The sequence below is a fragment of the Photinus pyralis genome, unplaced genomic scaffold (assembly GCF_008802855.1).
Source record: "Photinus pyralis isolate 1611_PpyrPB1 unplaced genomic scaffold, Ppyr1.3 Ppyr1.4_LG8, whole genome shotgun sequence".
Lineage (NCBI taxonomy): Eukaryota > Metazoa > Arthropoda > Insecta > Coleoptera > Lampyridae > Photinus > Photinus pyralis.
In genome coordinates this window covers 26,119,139-26,140,646 of record NW_022170819.1, presented here as the reverse complement: position 1 = coordinate 26,140,646, position 21,508 = coordinate 26,119,139, and the positions used below count along the sequence as shown (strand labels likewise).

The window sequence follows — 21,508 nt, the reverse complement described above, 5'->3', positions numbered from 1 at the left end:
AATCCTGGGTATTTGGTCAACTGGCTTCTTAAGGTTTCAATCCAAAGTCACATTTTTGACAGTTCTCTTTAGAGTATTGAATTTTTCATAATATGATAACCGTTGGTGTTTTGGACAAGGTGAATATTCATCATTGTCGGCGGCGGCACCATAAAGTGAGATAGTCAAGGAATGATTGTTTTTCGGTTTGATATTTCAAAAATAATAGAATGGTTAGAATTGGAAAACGATGGTGTGCATGTGAAATTTTTATTGGTCCTTCGAACCAGATCACCAACAGCTTGAAGACACAGGAGCCGACCATATTCCAGGATTAAAGGGCTTCGTTACCCCAAAAGCCCATTTCGAAATGGAATCTCAGGTAGGTCGTTGCGATTTTGCAAACATATCTATGGGAGAGCCAAGAAACTTGGTTGAGGAGGAATCTAACCGTTAGGAGAAGGAGGACAATTTGATGCCGTGAACCTGCCTCCTGTAAACAGTTTACCCCGACTACCGTACAATTTCGATATGAATACTAATAGCCAGGTGAACCATGCGGTTGTATTATTAAATTAAAAATATTAATTTCCTCAAACAGTTTGTAAGTATAGTAGGTACTGACTTTCTGCACTTTCGTTAAATAATGCCAGGGGTTAGGGAGATAATATTCATACTGCATAATATAAATCTTCAAATCCATATCAGATTTCTACTAATCGAGATTCACTGTAAAAGCAAGAGGGGATCCAGACCAACTTTTCCATTGTCAATCTTGATTGTCGAATTCTTTGAGCAAAGAGGCAGTGCGCGATCTTTTCGTGTCAGTTTGATATTTGTGCATGGAAAGCTTTCAATTTTTGCTATTGCTCGTTTGCCATTTGAACTCCATCATGACATAAGATAGTATATGGGCCAACGGCCTAAATTTGAGGAAATTGTAGTATAATATTGTAGTATAATATTTAACTAGTGGTATCAATTTTCCTTTTTACCACGGTTAAACCCATACACATATTAGAATGTAAAAAAACTATTGCCATCTCAAAGTGGTAGCTAATAGAAACGGCGGCCAATCCAAGATGGCGGATGTCGAGTTTTCTAAAATCAACTATATCTCTGGAACTATTGGTCCGACTTCATTATTTTCTTAAATGAAAGCTCTGTGTGTGTGCTACAAATATTGTCATAACTACTTTTTCGATAAAATCAACGCTAATAAACCGAAACAACGAAATATCAAAGGATCCTCAGTATTACAATCACTTTTATCGACAATTTATTTTAAACTTACAAAATACATTTTATAGTTAACAAAAATGCATCAGATTCATATACGTCTTAGTGCATAAATAACGATTTTGACATGTGTTGATCAAAATCCAAATGGTCGGCATCAAATTCATGTTTTGATCATTGAGATAATGCTCTTGGTCTTTTTCCCAACGATCTTGGTGCATAAATAAGGATTTTGACATATGTTGATCAAAATTCATGTGGCCTCAGAAAAATAATTTAACATCTTTGAATCACACACATGCGGTTATCAAATGTACACGTGGTGTACTCTTTTAGAATCAGGATAATGCGTTTGAAAGCTTTTAGAACTCCAAATTCATGTGTAAAAAATAATTTTGGGTACATTTTGCTCTAAAACTTTTGACCTAGACCACAGAGAAGAGTTATATTGAATTATTACACATCTAAGAGTCATAGGGAATAATCTAGTCCGAACTCGATACATGACCTAGGGAATGAAATATGTTGATTTCTATTATATTGAGCCCGCAGTTTTTCCTGTTCCCGATTCACTAGAAGTCCTATATCTTTTGTTCTTGTTGAACCAACTTCCTGAAAATAAATAGCGTCCGTCCTTAATGTCCAAAGTACCCGTACACCAAAATTCAACACAATCGGCCACTTTTAAAAAAGTTAGAGCGCACACGGACGAACGGACGGACGGACGACAATACAAAACTATAAAGGTTCTGAGGATCCTTAATAACTAATACATGAAGTAAACGTGGTATATTAAATGTAACGGAAATTTTTTTGACTATTTAATGAAAAACTAAATCAACCCCTTCGTCACTTTCAAAAGTTTCATATACACTAAAATTTGCTACTTCTTCCTCTCCTTCAGTGACGTTTCCCCAAGTTGGCAATTTGCGCTTTGTAATTGTTAGCTTTGCTGCTTCCGGAATAAGATCTCTTTGATTTTGACGTACAATTTTCCAATGTTTTTTTTGTTTTCGCATATAATCTATGTCAAATTATCTGGCGCAATGAATCAATATTAACAAACTTTAAAGATGAGTCAAGCTCTTTCTTTACGTTATAGGTAAAATTTTTCTTGGTAGATTCTCCTTATATGATTAACTTCACCGACGTAAGAAATAAGTTTCGAAGTAGAAAACCTTGAGGCTGTACCCTTATTTGTTGATCGGTGCTTTTTGGTCAAGTTTGTTTTTGTTAAATGGAGGCTTTTACTATATGGCAGTCAGCCGTATTTGATCGTATTTATTGCAAGACAGTCAGTCTTGTCAGTAGTAAAAATCTTGTAAAAGAAAGTTAGAGAGGTTTTAAGTTAAGCGGAAGCGTTTTTCACGTTTTACGAAGAAGTTAGTCGAAGTGCTGTGTTTATTGAGCAGGCATCGCTTATGTGAAGCCTTTCTTTAAGGTTTTCGCAGAACTCGTTAAAGAAAATTTTTCCACCATTAAACAGCCAATTTTATATCTGTAATTACAATGAATGTAGTGGGTTGGGTTGGTAGAACAGCCTTGGCTGAAACCTCGCCCACTTAAAAATAAAGGCCCAAATAAAAATTAAAAAATAAATAAAATAATTAATATATCTCCTAGTTTAGTAAGACGGTGAAAATTCTTGTAATGCCCTAAGATTGGCTGTATTTTGGAGAGTGCAATTCACTAAAAGGAGAAAATGTCTTCACATATCATAGGTACATAGCTACGTATATTTTTGCATATTTTCACCATCTTCTTGATGTTTAGCAGAACTTTTTTTAATTTTAATTTTAATTCACTTTGTTGATCAGCTAAATCTGTGAGTCTGTGAATCTATGTGTATGAGATTTTGTACATATTCGATTTGCAACATTTTGAAGCGATTAAACCGAATTTACTTTTGCATATTTTGATATTCTTTGCACTTATATTATGAACTTGCATATTTTGTATATTTTAAGATGTATTTTTTGCTCGATTTAATAGATTTTAATTTGAATTTTTAATGCACTTTTGCGGATTTTCATAACGCACGCGTTCATGAAGCATACTGCAATAGCCGGAAGGAAAATTTATTGATTTAATTGATGTTTAATTTCTTCATTTCCAAACTATTTTCTCTTTCTCTTTCTCTACGGTGTTGATAATGGTGAAGGTTTGGCAATGGCTCCCAATATTTTGTCGTTTTCTAAGGCACCTATTACTTCTTCTTAGCAACAGGAGGCAACCATTTCCTGCATACAACTTCGAGATACATCATATTGCTAGTGTTTATTGTAATTCCTTTTTTTATTAGAAATTATGCAACATATAATTTTGCATATGTGTGCATATATATCAAAACCAAGATCAAAACTGTTTGCATATTTTGCACTAATAGTCTGCATATACCGGGTACTGCACGGTAAGTAAGAACATAGGGATTTAACATGGGAAATTAGTTTTTATGCAATACCCTGCCCTCCTGTACATTTTACAGAAAAAAACTGTAGAGTTTAAAGTTGTTCAGAATTAAAAGGTGCATACAAACCTGTTTTTACATGTTTTATTAAACTTTTGGTATATACCCGCAAATTTAAAAATAAATTTCAACATTTCTATTAGTTGCAATAGCCATGGATTTTTTTTGTTTTATGAATTGCTTACTAATAACAGAAATGTTGAAATTTATTTTTAAATTTGCGGGTATACGAAAAGCATAATAAAACATGTAAAAAAAAGTGTTGTATGCACCTATTAATTCTGAACAACTTTAAACTCTACAGTTTTTTCTGTAAAATGTACAGGAGGGCAGGATATTGCATAAAACTAATTTCCCATGTTAAATTCCTATGTTCCTACTTACCGTGCACCACCCGGTATATGCGCATATTTTACCATTTATTGTGTATTAATACAGGTAGTAAAGAAAAATCGGGAAAAAAATAAAAAAAAACATTTTACTTATTTCTTATTATAACAGTTGATTTTATCGAAAAAGTACTTATAACAAAATTTAGAGCACATATAAAGAGCTTTCATTAAAAAACCAGTTGCCAAATTCTTGACAGAACAGCTTCCTAGCTCAATTTGAACATAGCGCTTTTAGAAGGGTGTCTTCAAAAAATAATAACTTTATACAAAAACGTTTCCCACGAAAGTTTATTATTTTCCGACGCGATATAAGAATATTCAAAGTTTCTATTTTGAAAAAATTAAGTTGCCCTACACTTTACTGGAATTGGTAGCCCAAAAGAAAAGACCCTATACGCCCTCGGCTACATCCCAATTCGTCTCGTGTATCCAGTTAAACAATTTCTTGTTGTACTTGGATAAAAAACAAAGTTTACCCCTTAAATTAATAATTCTAATTAGATCGCGGGAATAGGTTATTTTTAATGGTACATTCTTTCCTAAATACGAAATTCGCGTGGCGTTTGCATCTTTTTTTGTGTGCTCTTTTTGTATAAAAAAAGATTCTACATTGTTTCCCTTAGAAGAGTAACTTTTTTGACAACAGCCATAGCACGTTGAAAACACCAGTTCTCGTCCGGTCACCGAAATTTAGCAATCTAGGGCGCGGTTAGTACTCGGATCGGATGGGTGACCGCGTGCCGTTGTATCTCTTTTTTTTAAATTTTGCTCGTTTGTCTATTGATTATTAATAGGTAATAATTGTAATTCCTAATTATAATTAATTTAGTCTTGCCGATAAAAAAATATTTGAGTTTTTAAATTTTGACATTTTTTTTCTCAGTTTTTTTGTAATAAAACCTGGCACAATTTTTATAGGTTGTACACAGAAAAATAAGGTCTTTCGAATAGCTTAAAAAATTTTTCGGTTGCTATTTGAATAAAAAGTTCGATGCCGTTGCGGTGCTACAAATTTTTTTTTCAAAAATCCGGTTCATTATTTTTCGTGTCAATATGTCTAATATAGGTACATATCCAAGCAAAGTTGTTTAAAATGATCTAAAACGTCGACATTTGATGAAATTTTAACCTGTCCAAAAAAATGTGATCGCAATAGCCACATAGCTCAAGCTAGGAAGCTATAAAGAATAATGAAATAATAATTTCAGAACTAAGTTGATTTCACAAAATTCAACATCCGCCATCTTTGATTGACCGCCATTTCTATTAGCTTTGAGATGGCAGTCATGGTTTTTTGGCATCCTAATAAACTTGCATAACCACTGTAAAAAAAAAATTGGTTTGGGAATTGATTATACACTTGTATCTTAATATACTATTTTTTCAGCGGATGCCTATAAACATTAGACTAACGCATAAAAAAGATATAATTATTTTTTTCTGGAAAACACTAAAAGATTGCAGCAACAGTTTAAGATCGTGTCAAAGGTCTCTTCGGTTAATCTTTGCATTCATTTGTGTAACGCGTATGAAGTATTTATTTATATATTACTCTGTCAACAGTATTCCCTAGATGGATTTCCCAACCCCAGCGCACTTTCGTTGATATAAACCGTTTAACCACATGATTAATAACTTTTTGTGCGATTTGACCATTCACCAAAAAAAATCCCGCCGTCTCCAAGGTTAACTTCATATGCCTTGACCCGTAAAAAGAACTGGGATTTCCTGCCAACGTTTATTCACAACTAAAATGTACATAAAGATACTGTTCATTGTGCAAGTTTTCCTCGGTTTCGACGTTGCCGAGCAGTGCCAAGTGATAACGTTTCGAAAAAATCCCGTGCTCGTGGTAGAAGTGACATCATCAAAATACCAAATTGTGACAGGATGCATTTCACCCAAACGCGTAATCTACAACCCCACCACACTGAAAGAGATTAAGGTTATCGCCCAGAACCTCGGTGATTTGAATGAAGGTGCCGTTGAGAACATACCGGAACAATTTCAACTATGGTTCAATATGAACAACATCTCGACCATAAAGTCGGATGCGTTTCGAAATTTAGACGCCTTGGAGACCATCTACATGGATCAAAATGACATACGCACAATCGAGACGAACGCCTTCGACAGTCTACCATCTTTACAGGTTATCAACTTAGAGAAAAACAAGATAGAGATAATAATGCAACATGCTTTCGCCAACCTTCCCAATTTCACAATGCTCTCTTTGGACGATAACAAATTGAAGAGCTTTCAGCAAGACTGGTTCCTCAACACTCCTGAGTTGCAGACACTGTTCATTAACAATAACTTAATTAGCGCTATCCAAAGAGCCGCTTTTGTCTCGTTTCCGGCTTTGCAGTACTTAACAATGGCGGGTAACAAAATTAACCACGTTCACAGCGATGCGTTTATGGGCCTCGACAATTTACTAGAGCTCTCTTTGGAAGAAAATCGTTTGAAAGAGATCGAGGTGGATTTTACGGTAACGCCGAACCTTCGGCATATAGATTTCAGTAAGAACGCGCTCAATTATCTTCCAGATAAAATGTTCAGTGATTTGCAACATTGCCTCAAAAGCATTTGGATCTTTGCGAATCCGTGGCAGTGCCCTTGCTTGGATAGTTTCATAGAATGGGGCGCCAACTACAATATTAACATTAGGTGGAAGTGTAATAACACTGATTTGTCCTGTGCCATTCCAAAGCACGACGTCGACAAGTGCATTCCAAGATCGAATGATGAGTTTTACGAGGAGGCCATGAGCAGCTTTACTGGAGATTGCATAAAGCGTTATAGGCCATAGTATTATTTGGTGTAAAGTGTAACTTTTAAATTAAATTGTGAGCAGTTCGTCACTTGAACATGAACTCGTATTTTCCACGTGAACTGTTTTCAATATCTTATACTTTTAATCGATATTTAAAAAGTTCGAAATCCTTTGATTATACAAATCGTGATAAAAGGCGATGAGTCATGCATAACTTAGTTTGAATTAAGGTATATACTTTTGTTACTTATATTTAAAGTATAAAACGATTACTAACAGTGTCATTCATTGGCAGCAACTAATCTCCCACTCCACAACTATCTAGAAATGTGCATCAATTAATAATGTCTACAATATAAAGGGTGTTGCCATTAAAATAAGAAAGTTGATAGCGGTTACTGCTACATGACACCCTGTATAAAAATTTTGAATGTACCATTAACGCTTGGACACGCCAGCTGTTTCAGAGGACAGTGCGTCCAAAATAAGAATGAACATCAGCGTGGAGAAACCGGAAACCATAAGAGATACACAGTCCGTTAAATTAGATAAAAAGTTGCGTATTTTAGGGCTTAGTAAAATGATGTTTTAAAAATTCGGAAATTCGGATCTCTTTCCAAAATGTTCGAAATTGACCATATACGTGTTTATTTGTTTCTGAACCTATTTGAAAAGATACCAAAAAACTACTAACATTTATAGCAACCATTTTTTTGGAAGATGAGCTTTTCTTACGTGGAGTCATAGACGCGAAGGATCAGAACCAACCGCAACCGTCTGCTTGATATGAATTATTGATTCTTATTGAGTGTTAATTACGGTTTTAGTATACGAATCACCCGAGTGTCAAACGTTTGGTATTGCTACAGCAATATTTATGTGCGGCGCTATTCACTATCCCCCTTGTTTGTTTGTGTTATTATCTGTTACAGAGAAGGCAAAAAAGCGACCTTCTGAGTTCAAAAGGCCGCTAGAACCAGAGTGCAAAAGGTATTTTTTTTTATTTTCGTCTACTTCTTTATATAAAGTTTGATACCGGTTTTCGATACAATTAATTAATATATGTGTTTGATAGTCATATTTATTTTCTGCGGAAGCCTGTTGTAATTTTAATACTTTCCCTGGCTAAGAGGTAATCCGCTTTTTGCTTAGAATTGATTTAAATTCAAATATTGACCAATTTTCAGAACTGGATATTAACAGTGTCCTATTTGTAATATTTAGAGATTATTTATTACATCACCCTCGATTGTAACTATAATAAATTCTTATTTATGTTCAATCCTGTTAATTACTTTATTTCTACAGCTTATCAAGACCAGAACAAGGATCTCTTAGTCTGCTTTTCGGAAAGTATTTATTCTCTTTTCTCTTTTTAAATTTATTCAACCCTGAGTGGCGCCTATCCGGCTTACTAGTACTATACAGTGCGTTTGAGATAAGGGGGGCACCTTATTTGGCGAGGTACGAAAATTTTGTCAAATATAATTTTATATGTGAAATTACGATCGATCTATCGCCCATTCAAACTTCCAGAATTAACCGGAATTCTTATTCAAATCCAATGCCTATGGCAAAAACGTAATTAAAAATCAAGTGCACGCTGACGAACGAATGAATGTTAACCATCGATATTGCATCTGCATCGCCGTAAAATTTCGCGCTAGAAGTTGCGTGTTTAAAATTCCAAGGTTACAACTGTTACGAGGATCATTCAACAAGTAAAGTAATGGTATACCATTTATTTTCTTCATCAGAAGCATTATTATTGTTCCCGGTAACTTTACTTGTTGAATGATCCTCGTAACAGTTGTAACCTTGGAATTTTAAACACGCAACTTCTAGCGCGAAATTTTACGGCGATGCAGATGCAATATCGATGGTTAACATTCATTCGTTCGTCAGCGTGCACTTGATTTTTAATTACACAGCAAAACGCATAGGATTTTAATTGGCGCCTCTCATATTGCCGATTAAATTTGGTTAATTGGGGGATTCCGCATCAATTTGTGAATAGAATTTCACCCCTTCACTCCAGTAGGAGGATATAGTTGCGTTATTCTTCTTCATTGTAAGTACGCCATTTGCATTTAATCTGCTTGACGTTAGGCTCCGGCTGATAATTAATACGATTTTCAATCGACGATTGTTGCATGTTCACGTTTCTATACTTAGCTCTCTTATTGAAAGAGGTATGTACATTTTAAGGTTATCAACGACGAGGGTTACATTTAATTTCTTTTAGGGTTTTCCAGTTTTAATGTCACGTTCATGGCTATTTTAATTTATGGTACCAGTTGAAGGACCAGATCCAATTTCATCTTAAGTATAACCATTGAATAATAAATCTGAATAGAAAGACAACGCAATGCTTTTTGAAGGGTCCACTTTAACGGAGTTTCTCCGTAGGTTGCCCTCTGGGACAAACTCCGCTTATTAAAAGCATTGAATTTATAACTATCAAAAGTAACTAAATTTTAATCGAGGTTTTATACCACCTACTCAACTGAATCAAAGTGATTAGATTTCTTTAGATGACGCTACTTTCGCGTACTTATCTCGTAGACTGCGTGGGAGTTATAGCAGCAGGTGAAGATCGTATTGCAATATTATCTCTGTATTTACAAACTTATGCTTACGTAATACATGTTATTATTTGCACACCTCTTAGGAAATGACGTCAAAGTTATCAACTTACAAGTAAATCTTGATTCCAACGATCTTACCTTATGTAGACTTTAAGATCGAAATTAAACTTTACTATTATTGTACCTATAGACAATGTTTTGGGATATTTCAGAATATGCAATATACTGTCAGTCTCAGTTGTGCGAGCATTTACAGATATTGTTTAATTGCTGTTTCCGTATATAAATGCACAAATAACATGTTTTTGAGACAAAATTTGGAATTAAGTACTAGGTACTTTAAACAACAACTTTAAAATTCAAATGAGAGAAGTGCAATATAAATCTATTATGATGTGAAATGAAAGGTTTTTTAAATCGGCTTCATGAAAGAAATTGTATTGCACTTTTACGAAACGAAGACTCGAAAACGCCATGCCGGCACGTTTGCTTCTAAACCTTTTTCTACGTCTCTCTTGTAACATATTTTTGATATTTTTTAAATATTAATAATTACGGCACCTGAAAATACCATAAATATCAAGTACTTCTACAATTATTTATGCAAAATTCGAGTATTAAATCAAAAATCTGTTACAATAGAGGCATAGATGTGTCCTTTATCTTTACATCGGCACCTAACAACACGGTATAGAATCCAATTTACTCAAAATGTTATAAGTCCCACACCTAGACACGCTATTCGACCCATATAATTTCTATTGAAGCGCTTTCCTAGTCGTATGCAGAGAACGGCCTCAGTTTACGGATCGAATAAGAAATTTCAAAGCTATTATGAATTTCCATAGCAAGAGAAAAGACGCAGTCGTCAATCGCATTCAATGGAATGTTTTTTACCGTCAAAAAATAAATCAAGAGAACATACATTTATCATAGGGCCCGTTCACTTAGCCCCCCATTAGCCCAAAAATGAACCAATTTTTTTTATGTATTGTGCATCAATTGTGCATTTATGCGCACCGTTTGTGCTTTTTTGGTTTTGGAGATAATCGAAAAAATCAAATGGGGGCTAAGTGAACGCTTAGCCCTCCCAAAAATTAAACTTTTTGACAGTTCATCGACGGTATTGCGTAGTACTTCGATTGTGTTTAATCGTGCTTTCATACTCATCGTTTGTGCCTTTTTGGTTTCGGAGATACATAATAGGAAAAATCAAATGGGGGGCTAAGCCTGGGGCTAAGTGAACGCTTAGGTCTCATCAAAAGAAACTGATTTGTACAAACTATAGCTTTTCGACTCATTTTCGAGATGAGAGGGTGGGGGGTGGGGGGTGGAACTGGTTTTATCCTTCATCATGATACTCTAATGAAAAGAGTCTCAACGAAAGGAATTAATTTCTACCAACCATAGCCCTCCTCCTCAACCTCTTATCGTGATCAGGTATATTCCCTTATACCTCAAGATCGGATTGTGGGAAGACGGTACTCACACGAACTTATAAATTAAGATGGACCGCTGATCAAACAGTTGCATAGAGGTAGAAATGGCCCTAGCATGGGCTCCGCCATGATGTGCACATTCTAGTTATTTTCTAGGGGAATTTTCCTAGTGCTCAAGTTTTGAGCCTATTGCAGCCTTGGAAAATGACATGTGTCACAGTAATTTATTTAGAAAATGTGAGGTTAATGTTGGGTTAATGCTTGTTTATTAGTTGATTTGAATTTCGCGCCATGTGAGTGCACATCATGGCGGCCCCCATGTAGGTGTCATTTGTCAATTCAGCAATAACAGTCCATCTTAATTTATAAGTTCGTGGTACTCACAAAGGGCGATTGAGACGTCTGCAAGAAATATATCAATTAGTGATGTCAAAACAAAAGCTATTTCGGTTAAAAAAATGCGCTTTATCTGTACAAGAGTTGTGCACAATTTATACTTGTTTATACTTTTTCAGATTATGTCTTTCATACTGCAGCTTATGACCATACCTTGTGTTGTATTGATGATTAACGTTCAGACGATTGAAAATATCTGAATTCATCTTAACAAAAACTAAAACTTCTAATATATATAGACATGGAAAGGTAAGGATGTCATTTAAAGTTGGTTATACAGGGTGAAAATTGGGTGATAGAGGGCCGAGGGGTTCAAGATAAGCACTTTTTTTCAAATAAACCGAGGGTCAAACGTGTTTCGTTTGGGAGCCACTCCCCAAAGAAGTGGTGAAATTTGGAGTTCTTTAATTTTTTCTCAGCAATCACCAGTTACTTTTGTGTTGTCTTACTGGAAGAAAGGGCAGCAACAAACCGCTCAACGCAAACTATATTAATTGGCACACAAACATAATTATTAATATTATAGAAAACATGTAAGTAAACAAGCGACAGCACTATTGCCGTACCGCGCGGTCGCTGCCGTTCTCCGTGACGTGTCCTTTCATTCTTCAATCGCTTCCCTAATAGTCTGGATGCCAAACTGGGATTTTTGGCTTAACCTGGAAGTGAGGTACGGTGAAGGTTTTTTGACGGTTTTTTGTTCGTAAGGATGTCTACTTTGAGAATGCCACCTTGACACCCTTGAGCATTTTGAGAAATTCAAGATGGCGGCCAAAAAAATACAAAAATTAAAGTTTTAAAAAATATGGGCATATAGCACATCGATTTTAGGGTTTTTAAACCTTCTGAATTTAAATTTTTAGTTAAAAATATTTTTGGAGGCGTTTTGGCGGATTGGGGTGGTGTTTTTAAGGGGTTGGTTTTTATATTTTTTCAACTTGTACTTGTCGTACATCGATTTATATGTTTTTATGGGTAAGGATCCCGAATTCCATATCAAAATGGAGGTACAGCAAGTTATTCAATGTTAAAAAAGTAGAACGACGCCGACAGACGGTCCGAAAATAACATAAAACGCACGGTACGCCTCGCCCGCGCTGCACGACATCATTTTAATAAAAAGATAATAATTATAACAAGTGCAATACGTCTTTTTATAGGTTTCTTGGGGTGGAGATTACAATTTTGATGTCAAAGTATGATTTTTGAATAAATCCTAGAAAGATATACAAGATAGCGTCAAAATTATTATCTTTTTATTAAAATGATGTCGTGCAGCGCGGGCGAGGCGTACCGCGCGTTTTATGTTATTTTCGGGCCGTCTGTCGGCGTCGTTCTACTTTTTTAACATTGAATAACTTGCTGTACCTCCATTTTGATATGGAATTCGGGATCCTTATCCATAAAAACATATAAATCGATGTACGACACGTTAATATTGAAAAAATATAAAAACCCACCCCTTAAAAACACCCCCACTCCTCCAAAATGCCCCCAAAAACATTTTTAACTAAAAATTTAAATTCAGAAAACTTCAAAACCCTAAAATCGATGTGCTACATGCCCATATTTTTAAAAAATTTAATTTTTGTATTTTTTGTAGACATTTTTGGGCGGATTCTTAAAATAGACCTACTTAGTGACCTAAAACCGCAAAAAAATTTTCACCGTACCTGAAACAATCACTACACAACAGTTACAAAGATGAGTGACACGTTTTTAATTAGGTTTTCGGGTATGCCCTTTCCGATTTTGAAAAAAATTTTCAAAATTCCTATCACGGAAGGGCGCACCCCTGCTTCGACGAAATTTGGTGCCTGGCGGTTTTTGAATATAAAAATCACGAATCTGGAATTAGTTTTTGAAAATTCGAAAAAAAAGTTCCACTGCAATTCTTGGCCGGACAACGAAAATGGAGAGAATTCCACGAAATTGGTTGTGTACATACTGGATGAGTTAAGGAACAAAATTTTAAAATAACTTTTCAAACAAAAGTTATAGGTACTCGTTTGGAGAATGGGCCTTGGGGTTACAAAGTGTCTCTCGCCTACTACTATAGAGAATGATCTAATTTCGTATGTAGTTAGTTGAAAATGTCACAAATAACAAAAAAATAACGATTTAAGTTGCCCCCATTTGATTTGTCCTATTATCTCCAAAACCAAAAAGGCACAAACGGTGCGAATAAATGCACTATTGAGCACAAATGATTATTGAGGCACAATACGTAAAAAAAATTAGTTCATTTTTGGCTAAGTGAACGGACCCTTTATCATATTATCATAGCATATTGTCTAATTATCTTGTATCCAATAATTGACTTTTTACGTTCCGCAACAACGCTGTTATTATTATTGAATTAAGAACTTATAACTTGTTAAAAAATTAAGTCAGATATTCATCTGAAAACTATATTTAGACGATCGTTGTATCAAAGGTATCCAGTTACCGACGTGCGTAAGTTTATCAATGGCATGATGTCACCGTAGTCAAAACATTCTCTCTCACCTCTCTACTCATTTTGAAGTGAGTATCTCGGCTATATTGTATGAATTAAAAAATGTTGAAGAGTTTCCTTTAATCACGTTTTGTTACTTGCCGTACGATACCAGCACATTCTAGATAAAGAATACTGGCCACCTTTTCTCCTATCTCACTGACCTTCTATTCAGATTTATTATTCAATGGTATAACGTTTTACATACGCATGTGGGTAACTTTGCATCAACCAAGCATCCGTAATTTTCTAGCGTATTAATCAATAACTATTTTTGCCCCTTCAGAGTGATGTGTTCCCACTTTTAAGTAACTTTTACCAGTATTTGTATTTATGATCTTGCGATCTCTGTAAAGTTATGATCGAGTTTTCTTACGTATGTTATTGAAGACGACCACTTCGTGGCTATGTAGCCGTATCTGATAGAAGCTTACTACGAGTAAGGCGATGCCCTTCAGGTGGTGTTCAGTTCTTTGCATTCCGAGCTCTGCGGCTTGGGAGTTTTCTTTTGTTTCCAGATTTTATGGAAATCCGTGAACTGAGCTCACTTCTCTGGATGAGATCTTCCTTTAGATGAAGGTAAGCGTTGCCTTTCTGATCGAAACATCAATTTATTTGTGGACACTTGTGTGTTAAAATTCAGTAATCAATTCAATCGATCATCCTTGATTGGGAGTTAATCAAACTGGTATCTGTCAATTGCAAAGTCAAGTTACTAAGATTTTTATGTGTGACGTACCTTATAATTTTGATATTTTTGTGTACGCTGTACCATAGCGTAGTTTGATTTGATAGACGTGAATAAACCAGTATATATTTTGGTACTAAAATTGACTTGTACCCATTTTGATCACCTCGTATCTTCTAAGTTTCATACGGGGAGAGGTAAGATAAGGTAATTATATAAAAATTAATAAAAAGTAAGTCACAACCTAAACCATAGCTTATAAAAGACTTAGAATTCTAAATGAATTCCAAGAGGATGTACACCAGAATTCCACAGTGCTTTACCCTTCACTTATATCGTAGTAATTTAAAATGGCTAGAACCGCAATCCTTGTAGGTATTACAGAAATCCAATACAATTCATAACCGAACGATCCTCGGGATCTAACTCCTGAGAGGTAGCAGCGTAGCTGAAAAACAATAGCGATCGTTCTTACATCAGAACATGTGTACCAATTTTCATAGTGACCGGATGTTTCTAAACAAAAACAGACAAACATACAGACGGGCAGATAGACAGACATACGAATAGACAGACAGAAATACAAAATTATAAACGGTATCGGTGTCAAGTTAGCCCCCCACTTTTGGAATGTTCAGAATATTTTTATTAGAATCGTTTGTTGGTCATTTGTTGGTGTTTGATAGTTACATTTTCACGTTTGTTGGTTGACCGTTATTTAATTATTCAAATTTCAAAATTTGGGCGTACAGTTAGACTCCCCCCCCCACTTTTGGAATTTTCAAAATATGTATATTTTGTCATTTTCACGTTTGTTGGTTGATCGTTATTGAATTATTCAAAAATTCAATAATTTGGGAGTAGTTAGCCCCAAAAGCTGCAATATTTCATTTCTTTGTAAACATTCGTTGGTCGTTTGTTGGTGTTTGTTGGGCATTCTTAACCGTTTGTTGGTTGATAACATCTTCAGAATAAATTTAGTAAGTTTTGGGCGTATAGTTAGCCCCCACTTTTGGAATTTTCAAAATATGTTTATTTGCAATCGTTTGTAGGTCGTTTTTTGATGTTTGGTGGATGTATTTTCAGACTAGGAGGGGTCATAAACTATATGCCTTCTCATTTTAATGCAAATTGTTACCGAGCTGATGGGCGTTGGGAGCTTTATGATGACACAAATACAAATGTAAAAAAACTTGTTCATCGACCACCGCTATTCTTCCCCAGAATCTGAATAAGATTAAATATATATTGTCTATACAACCCTTTGATGTTTCTCTGTACACCTAATTACTAAATTGTTACGTTACTCTTTCAAAGAATAATTATTCATTGTTAATGATTCAAAATGAGATTCTTAGGCTTTATCTATTGTGCCGGTGACCAGTGATAATGATAAAAAATTGCGTTTTTGGGTCTATGTCTAAAGTAGTGTATACAAACTATATTGAAAATAACGAAAAACGAAAATTTATCATTTATACATAATCGATTAACGAAGTACAAATAATTGGTGTATTACAAAAATTCCAACCCCCTCAATCGAGGATTGCTTTACATATGCGTCTGCATTTTCTAAAAAATTCGAAATTTTAAAACGAAAAGGAACTTTATTCTAAGGGTGCAATTGAAGTGTTGCTTATGGATCATTTATATATAAACGATTAACGAAGTACAAATATTTGATGTAGTACAAAAATTACAACCCCCGCAATCGAGGATTACTTTACATATAAGTCTGTATATAATCATAAAATTCGTAATGTTAAAAGAAAAAGGAACTTTAACCTTAGAGAGCAATTGAAGGGTTGCTTACGGATCATTTATATATCATCGATTAACGAAGTACAAATATTTGATGTACTACAAAAATTACAACCCCCGTAATCGTGGAGTACTTTACATATGAGCCTGAATTTTCTAATAAAATTCGTTATTTTAAAACCAAAAGGAACTTTAACCTTAAAGAGCAATTGAAGGGTTGCTTATGGATCTTTTATACATAATCGATTAACGAGGTACAAATATTTGATGTAGTACAAAAATTAGAACCCTCGCAATCGAGGATTAGGTACTTTACTTATAAGTCTGAATATAATCATAAAATTCGTAATGTTAAAAGAAAAAGGAACTTTAACCTTAGAGAGCAATTGAAGGGTTGCTTACGGATCATTTATATATCATCGATTAACGAAGTACAAATATTTGATGTACTACAAAAATTACAACCCCCGTAATCGTGGAGTACTTTACATATGAGCCTGAATTTTCTAATAAAATTCGTTATTTTAAAACCAAAAGGAACTTTAACCTTAAAGAGCAATTGAAGGGTTGCTTATGGATCTTTTATACATAATCGATTAACGAGGTACAAATATTTGATGTAGTACAAAAATTAGAACCCTCGCAATCGAGGATTAGGTACTTTACTTATAAGTCTGAATATAATCATAAAATTCGTAATGTTAAAAGAAAAAGGAACTTTAACCTTAGAGAGCAATTGAAGGGGAATTCAATAACTATCAACCAACAAACGATTGCAATAAACATATATTGAACATTCAAAAAGTGGAGGGCTAATTACACATTTTAAATAATTAAATAACGATCAACCAACGTGAAAATATAACTAACAAACACCAACAAAGAACAACAGACGATTGCAATAAACATATTTTGAAAATTAAAGAAATGGGGGGCTAACTATACACCAAAATTTTGAAATTTGAATAATTCAATAACGGTTAACCAACAAACGTCAAAATGTAACTAACAAACGACCAACAAACGATTGCAATAAAAATATTCTGAAAATTCCAAAAGTGGGGGGCTAACTTGACGCCGGTATCTCGAGGATACAACAAATACAACCAAAACTTTTAAAATGTGCAAATAAAGATTTACCTTTACAAAGAACCGCGTAATCTCGTGCGTGGTCTTGGAGCAAATTGTCTAGGGGGAGAATCAATTGCCCACTTACATATTTCCCGAGGATGAATTATCTGGATGCGAGTTGCGGATTGTGTTAGGTACCCGTTATCGTTGTTGCGGTTTTCCTGGTTAAGAATTGCTTGGGGGAAACTATCCTACTGAAAATTAATGTCGTGCCAAAAAAAACGTATAAAGAAATCACAGTAAGTTCTCTACTTTCTTTTATTTTTCAATAAAATTTTTTATACAGAGTGTGTCATGTAGCAATGGCCACCGCCAAGTTCTTATTTTAATGACAACACCCTGTATATTATGTACATTATTAATTGATGTACATCTTTGGATAGTTCTGGAGGGGGAGATTAGTTGCTGCTAATTGATTACACAGTTATAGCACGAATCGTTTTATATTTTAAATGTAAATAGCATAAATATATACCATAATTCAAATGACTCATGGCACCACTCCCAATTTACTTTAAATTACATTTTATATGAAATAATACTATGGTTTATGACGTTTAATGCAATCTCCAGTAAAGCTGCTCATGGCCTCCTCGTAAAACTCATCGTTCGATCTTGGAATGCACTTGTCGACGTCATGCTTTGGAATCACACAAGACAGATCGGTGTTGTTACACTTCCACATAATTCTAATGTTGTAGTTTCCGCCCCATTCTATGAAACTATCCAGGCAAGGGCACTGCCACGGATTCGCAAAGATCCAAATGCCTTTGAGACTATGCTGCAAAGCACTTAACATTTTATCGGGAAGGTAATTGAGCGCGTTGTTACTCAAGTGTATGTACCGAAGGTTCGGCGTTACCGTAAAATCCACCGCGATCTCTTTCAAACGATTTTCTTCCAAAGAGAGCTCCAGTAAATTGTCGAGGCCCATAAATGCGTCCCTGTGAACGTGGATGATTTTGTTGCCCACCATTGATAAGTACTGCAAAGCCGAAAACGAGACGAAAGCGGCTTTTGGGATAGCGCTAATTAAGTTATTGTTAATGAACAGTGTCTGCAACCTAGGAGTGTTGTGGAACCAGTCCTGGTGAAAGCTCTTCAATTTGTTATCGTCCAAAGAAAGCATTGTCAAATTGGGGAGGTTGGCAAAAGCATGTTGCATTATTAGCTCTATTTTGTTATTTTCTAAGTTGATAACGTCTAAAGATGGTAGACTGTCGAAGGCGTTCGTCTCGATTGTGCGTATGTCATTTTGATCCATGTAGATGGTCTCCAAGGCGTCTAAATTTCGAAACGCATCCGACTTTATGGTCGAGATGTTGTTCATATTGAACGATAGTTGAAATTGTTCCGGTATGTTCTCTACGGCACCTTCATTCAAATCACCGAGGTTCTGGGCGATAACCTTAATCTCTTTCAGCGTGGTGGGGTTGTAGATTACGCGTTTGGGTGAAATGCATCCTGTCACAATTTGGTATTTTGATGATGTCACTTCCACCACGAGCACGGGATTTTTCCGAAACGTTATCACTTGGCACTGCTCGGTAACGTGGAAACCGAGGAAAACTTGCGCAATGATCAGTATCTTTATGTACATTTTAGTCGCGAGGAAACGTTGCAAGTAAATTCCTGCTCTTTGCAGGTCAATATATATGAAGTTAACCTTGAAGACTGCGGGATTTTATGGACGAACGGTTAAATCGCACAACAGTTTTACCAAATAAAATGATAAGTTGTTCATCGTGCGGTTGGACTGTTTAAATGGATAAAAGTGCGCTGGTGCCTGGGTAAATCCCTCGGGGAAATACTTCGACGCAGAAATGACAAGGAAATATATATAAATACATGCTTATTCTGAATGCGTTACATAAATCAATGCTAAGATTAACCGCAGAGACCTTTGACACGACCTTAAACTGTTGCTGCTAATCTTTTAGTGAGTGTCTCCAGCTGAGTACTCGAAAAAATGAATTGCCACAGATTGCTGTGTTTTTTACCTCTAATAATTACATGTGTTAGTGCCGAATTTGTGTGCTCAGAACTAACTTTCAAAGACAACGTCGTTGCCATTCATGAGCTGGACAGAACGCATCGAAAAACTGTAACGGGGTGTATTTCCGGTCAAAGTTTGTTGCTGAAAAACTTGAAGAGAATAGTGGTGAAAGATCAACAAATTCACGCGTTGTACAGAGGAGCTGTGTCAAATATTCCACATCCATTCGAGTTGACCCTAGTGAATAACAGAATTACGACTATTAGAAAAGAAGCATTCCTAAATATCGGAGCGCATTCCATCAACTTAAATTGCAATAATTTAAAATGGGTGGAAAGGTATTCTTTTAACAATTTAACTTCTCTGGAAGTGATCGACTTAGATTATAACAAAATACAAACGATGCCAAAATGTGTGTTCCATAACTTAGAAAATCTGACTATAGTCAGCATTGCTCACAACGCATTGAACGATTTTGATCAAGACTGGTTCAGTGGTACTCCCAAGTTAGAGATGTTGTTCTTGAATAACAACCGCTTGCGAAACATTCCCAGAGCGGGCTTTTCGAAGTTTGAAAACCTAAGGGGGATAACACTCGAAGAGAATTGGATAGACTACATCGATCCGCAAGCTTTCAAGGGGACAAGCCAGCTGAATGAGCTATACCTTAGTAACAACAGGATCCAGTACCTCGACTTAGATTTTAGTCACATTCCCTCAATAAAGGTTTTTAACATCGATGGTAACCAACTCACGCACCTTCCCTTGGACAATCTGAAGGCCATCGAAAGCTCGCTGAGACAGCTGAATATACACGCGAACCCCTGGCAGTGCCCCTGCTTCGATGAAATGGCGCATTGGGCCGACACTCACAACATCAAAATGCCGTGGAGATGTAAAGGCATCGATTTATTTTGCTACGTTCCACAACAGCAATCGGCCCAGTGCCTGAATAGAACCGATACGGACCTCGACTCGAATTTCCGCCAATTTTCCATACAGAACTGTCACAAAATTCTCTAATAAAACTTACCCGCGCCAATCTAGCATCGTGGACCAAAACCAACGCGCCAAAAACAGCCATCAACAGTCCGAACACAATCTGAGAAACACCCAAGTATAAAATAATGTCACCATCACCGTCAACTTTTTTCACTTCACCATCCCTTGGCAAGGACTTAACGGAAACATTCGGCGATTCCTGAGGCGTCTTACATATCAAATGGTCCGTCGACAATTTCGTTGATATCGTCAAGTTATTGTCTGTAGGGTTTTGACTTTCGCCCTTCTCCTGGGCGTCTATTCGATCGTCGCCCATTTCGTTCAAAAAACAGAGCACCACATAATTCACGTAGGTAATAATTATACCGCCCCGGCTCAACTCTTTCAATGGTCGCGTAATACTAATCAAATTAAAGTGTTTTGAAGTTATTCTCCTTCTAGAGTTGGTGAAAGCTGTTGAAGAAGTGAATTATCGGGGGCATCGTAGCATCGTATAGTTTTTCGATTTGTTGCCTAAAATTGCTAATTTTAAATGTTAGATTTCTATCTAAATTAGTACAAATGTAGTTTTTTTTCGAGCGTATCGTGTATTTATCTCTTAGCATTAAAACTATAAAGCGTGTACCGTAAAATTTTCTATACAATTGGAAAACGTTGGCGATTGTGTTTTAATTACATTAAGAGACATGTGTACCCTGTTGGTCGAAAAAATTGTTTGCAGGATACCGTTGCCTATTGTGGAGCAGTATGTTGTAACCCGTTTAACGGGTAACAGTAATTAATAATAAAATATAGGTTCGCAGGAAGTGTGGCAGATTGTTTGAAGGTACTGCCAGTGCTGCAACACACATCGCACACTGGTACACACAGACGGAGTGCTTTTTTTCGTATATTTTTCCTTTGTTCTTTTATTATGTATGTATATCGTTTTTATTTATTCATTACTGTACATACCTATACATCCCAGCGAGTTCGGTTATACCATTGAATAATAAATCTGAATAGAAGGTCAGTGAGATAGGAGAAAAGGTGGCCAGTATTCTTTATCTAGAATGTGCTGGTATCGTACGGCAAGTAACAAAACGTGATTAAAGGAAACTCTTCAACATTTTTTAATTCATACAATATAGCCGAGATACTCACTTCAAAATGAGTAG

At 35.6% G+C, this 21,508-nt stretch overlaps 2 protein-coding genes across 2 annotated transcripts in view; one reads left to right on the top strand and one right to left on the bottom strand.

Moving 5' to 3' along the window:
- LOC116178494 overlaps positions 1 to 21,029 on the bottom strand; it is a 77,656-nt gene extending 56,627 nt beyond the window's left edge. Inside the window, exon 1 of the mRNA XM_031498001.1 lies at positions 20,383 to 21,029. Coding sequence (XP_031353861.1) covers positions 20,383 to 20,667 — 285 coding nt within the window. The 5' untranslated portion in view covers positions 20,668 to 21,029. The remainder of the gene's footprint in view (positions 1 to 20,382) is intronic.
- Positions 5,628 to 8,063, top strand: LOC116178496 (leucine-rich repeat neuronal protein 1-like). The gene has a single exon (XM_031498003.1). The coding sequence runs from the start codon at positions 5,831 to 5,833 to the stop codon at positions 6,887 to 6,889; it is 1,059 nt and encodes a 352-aa protein (XP_031353863.1). The 5' UTR covers positions 5,628 to 5,830; the 3' UTR covers positions 6,890 to 8,063.
- Positions 21,030 to 21,508: the final 479 nt, after the last annotated feature.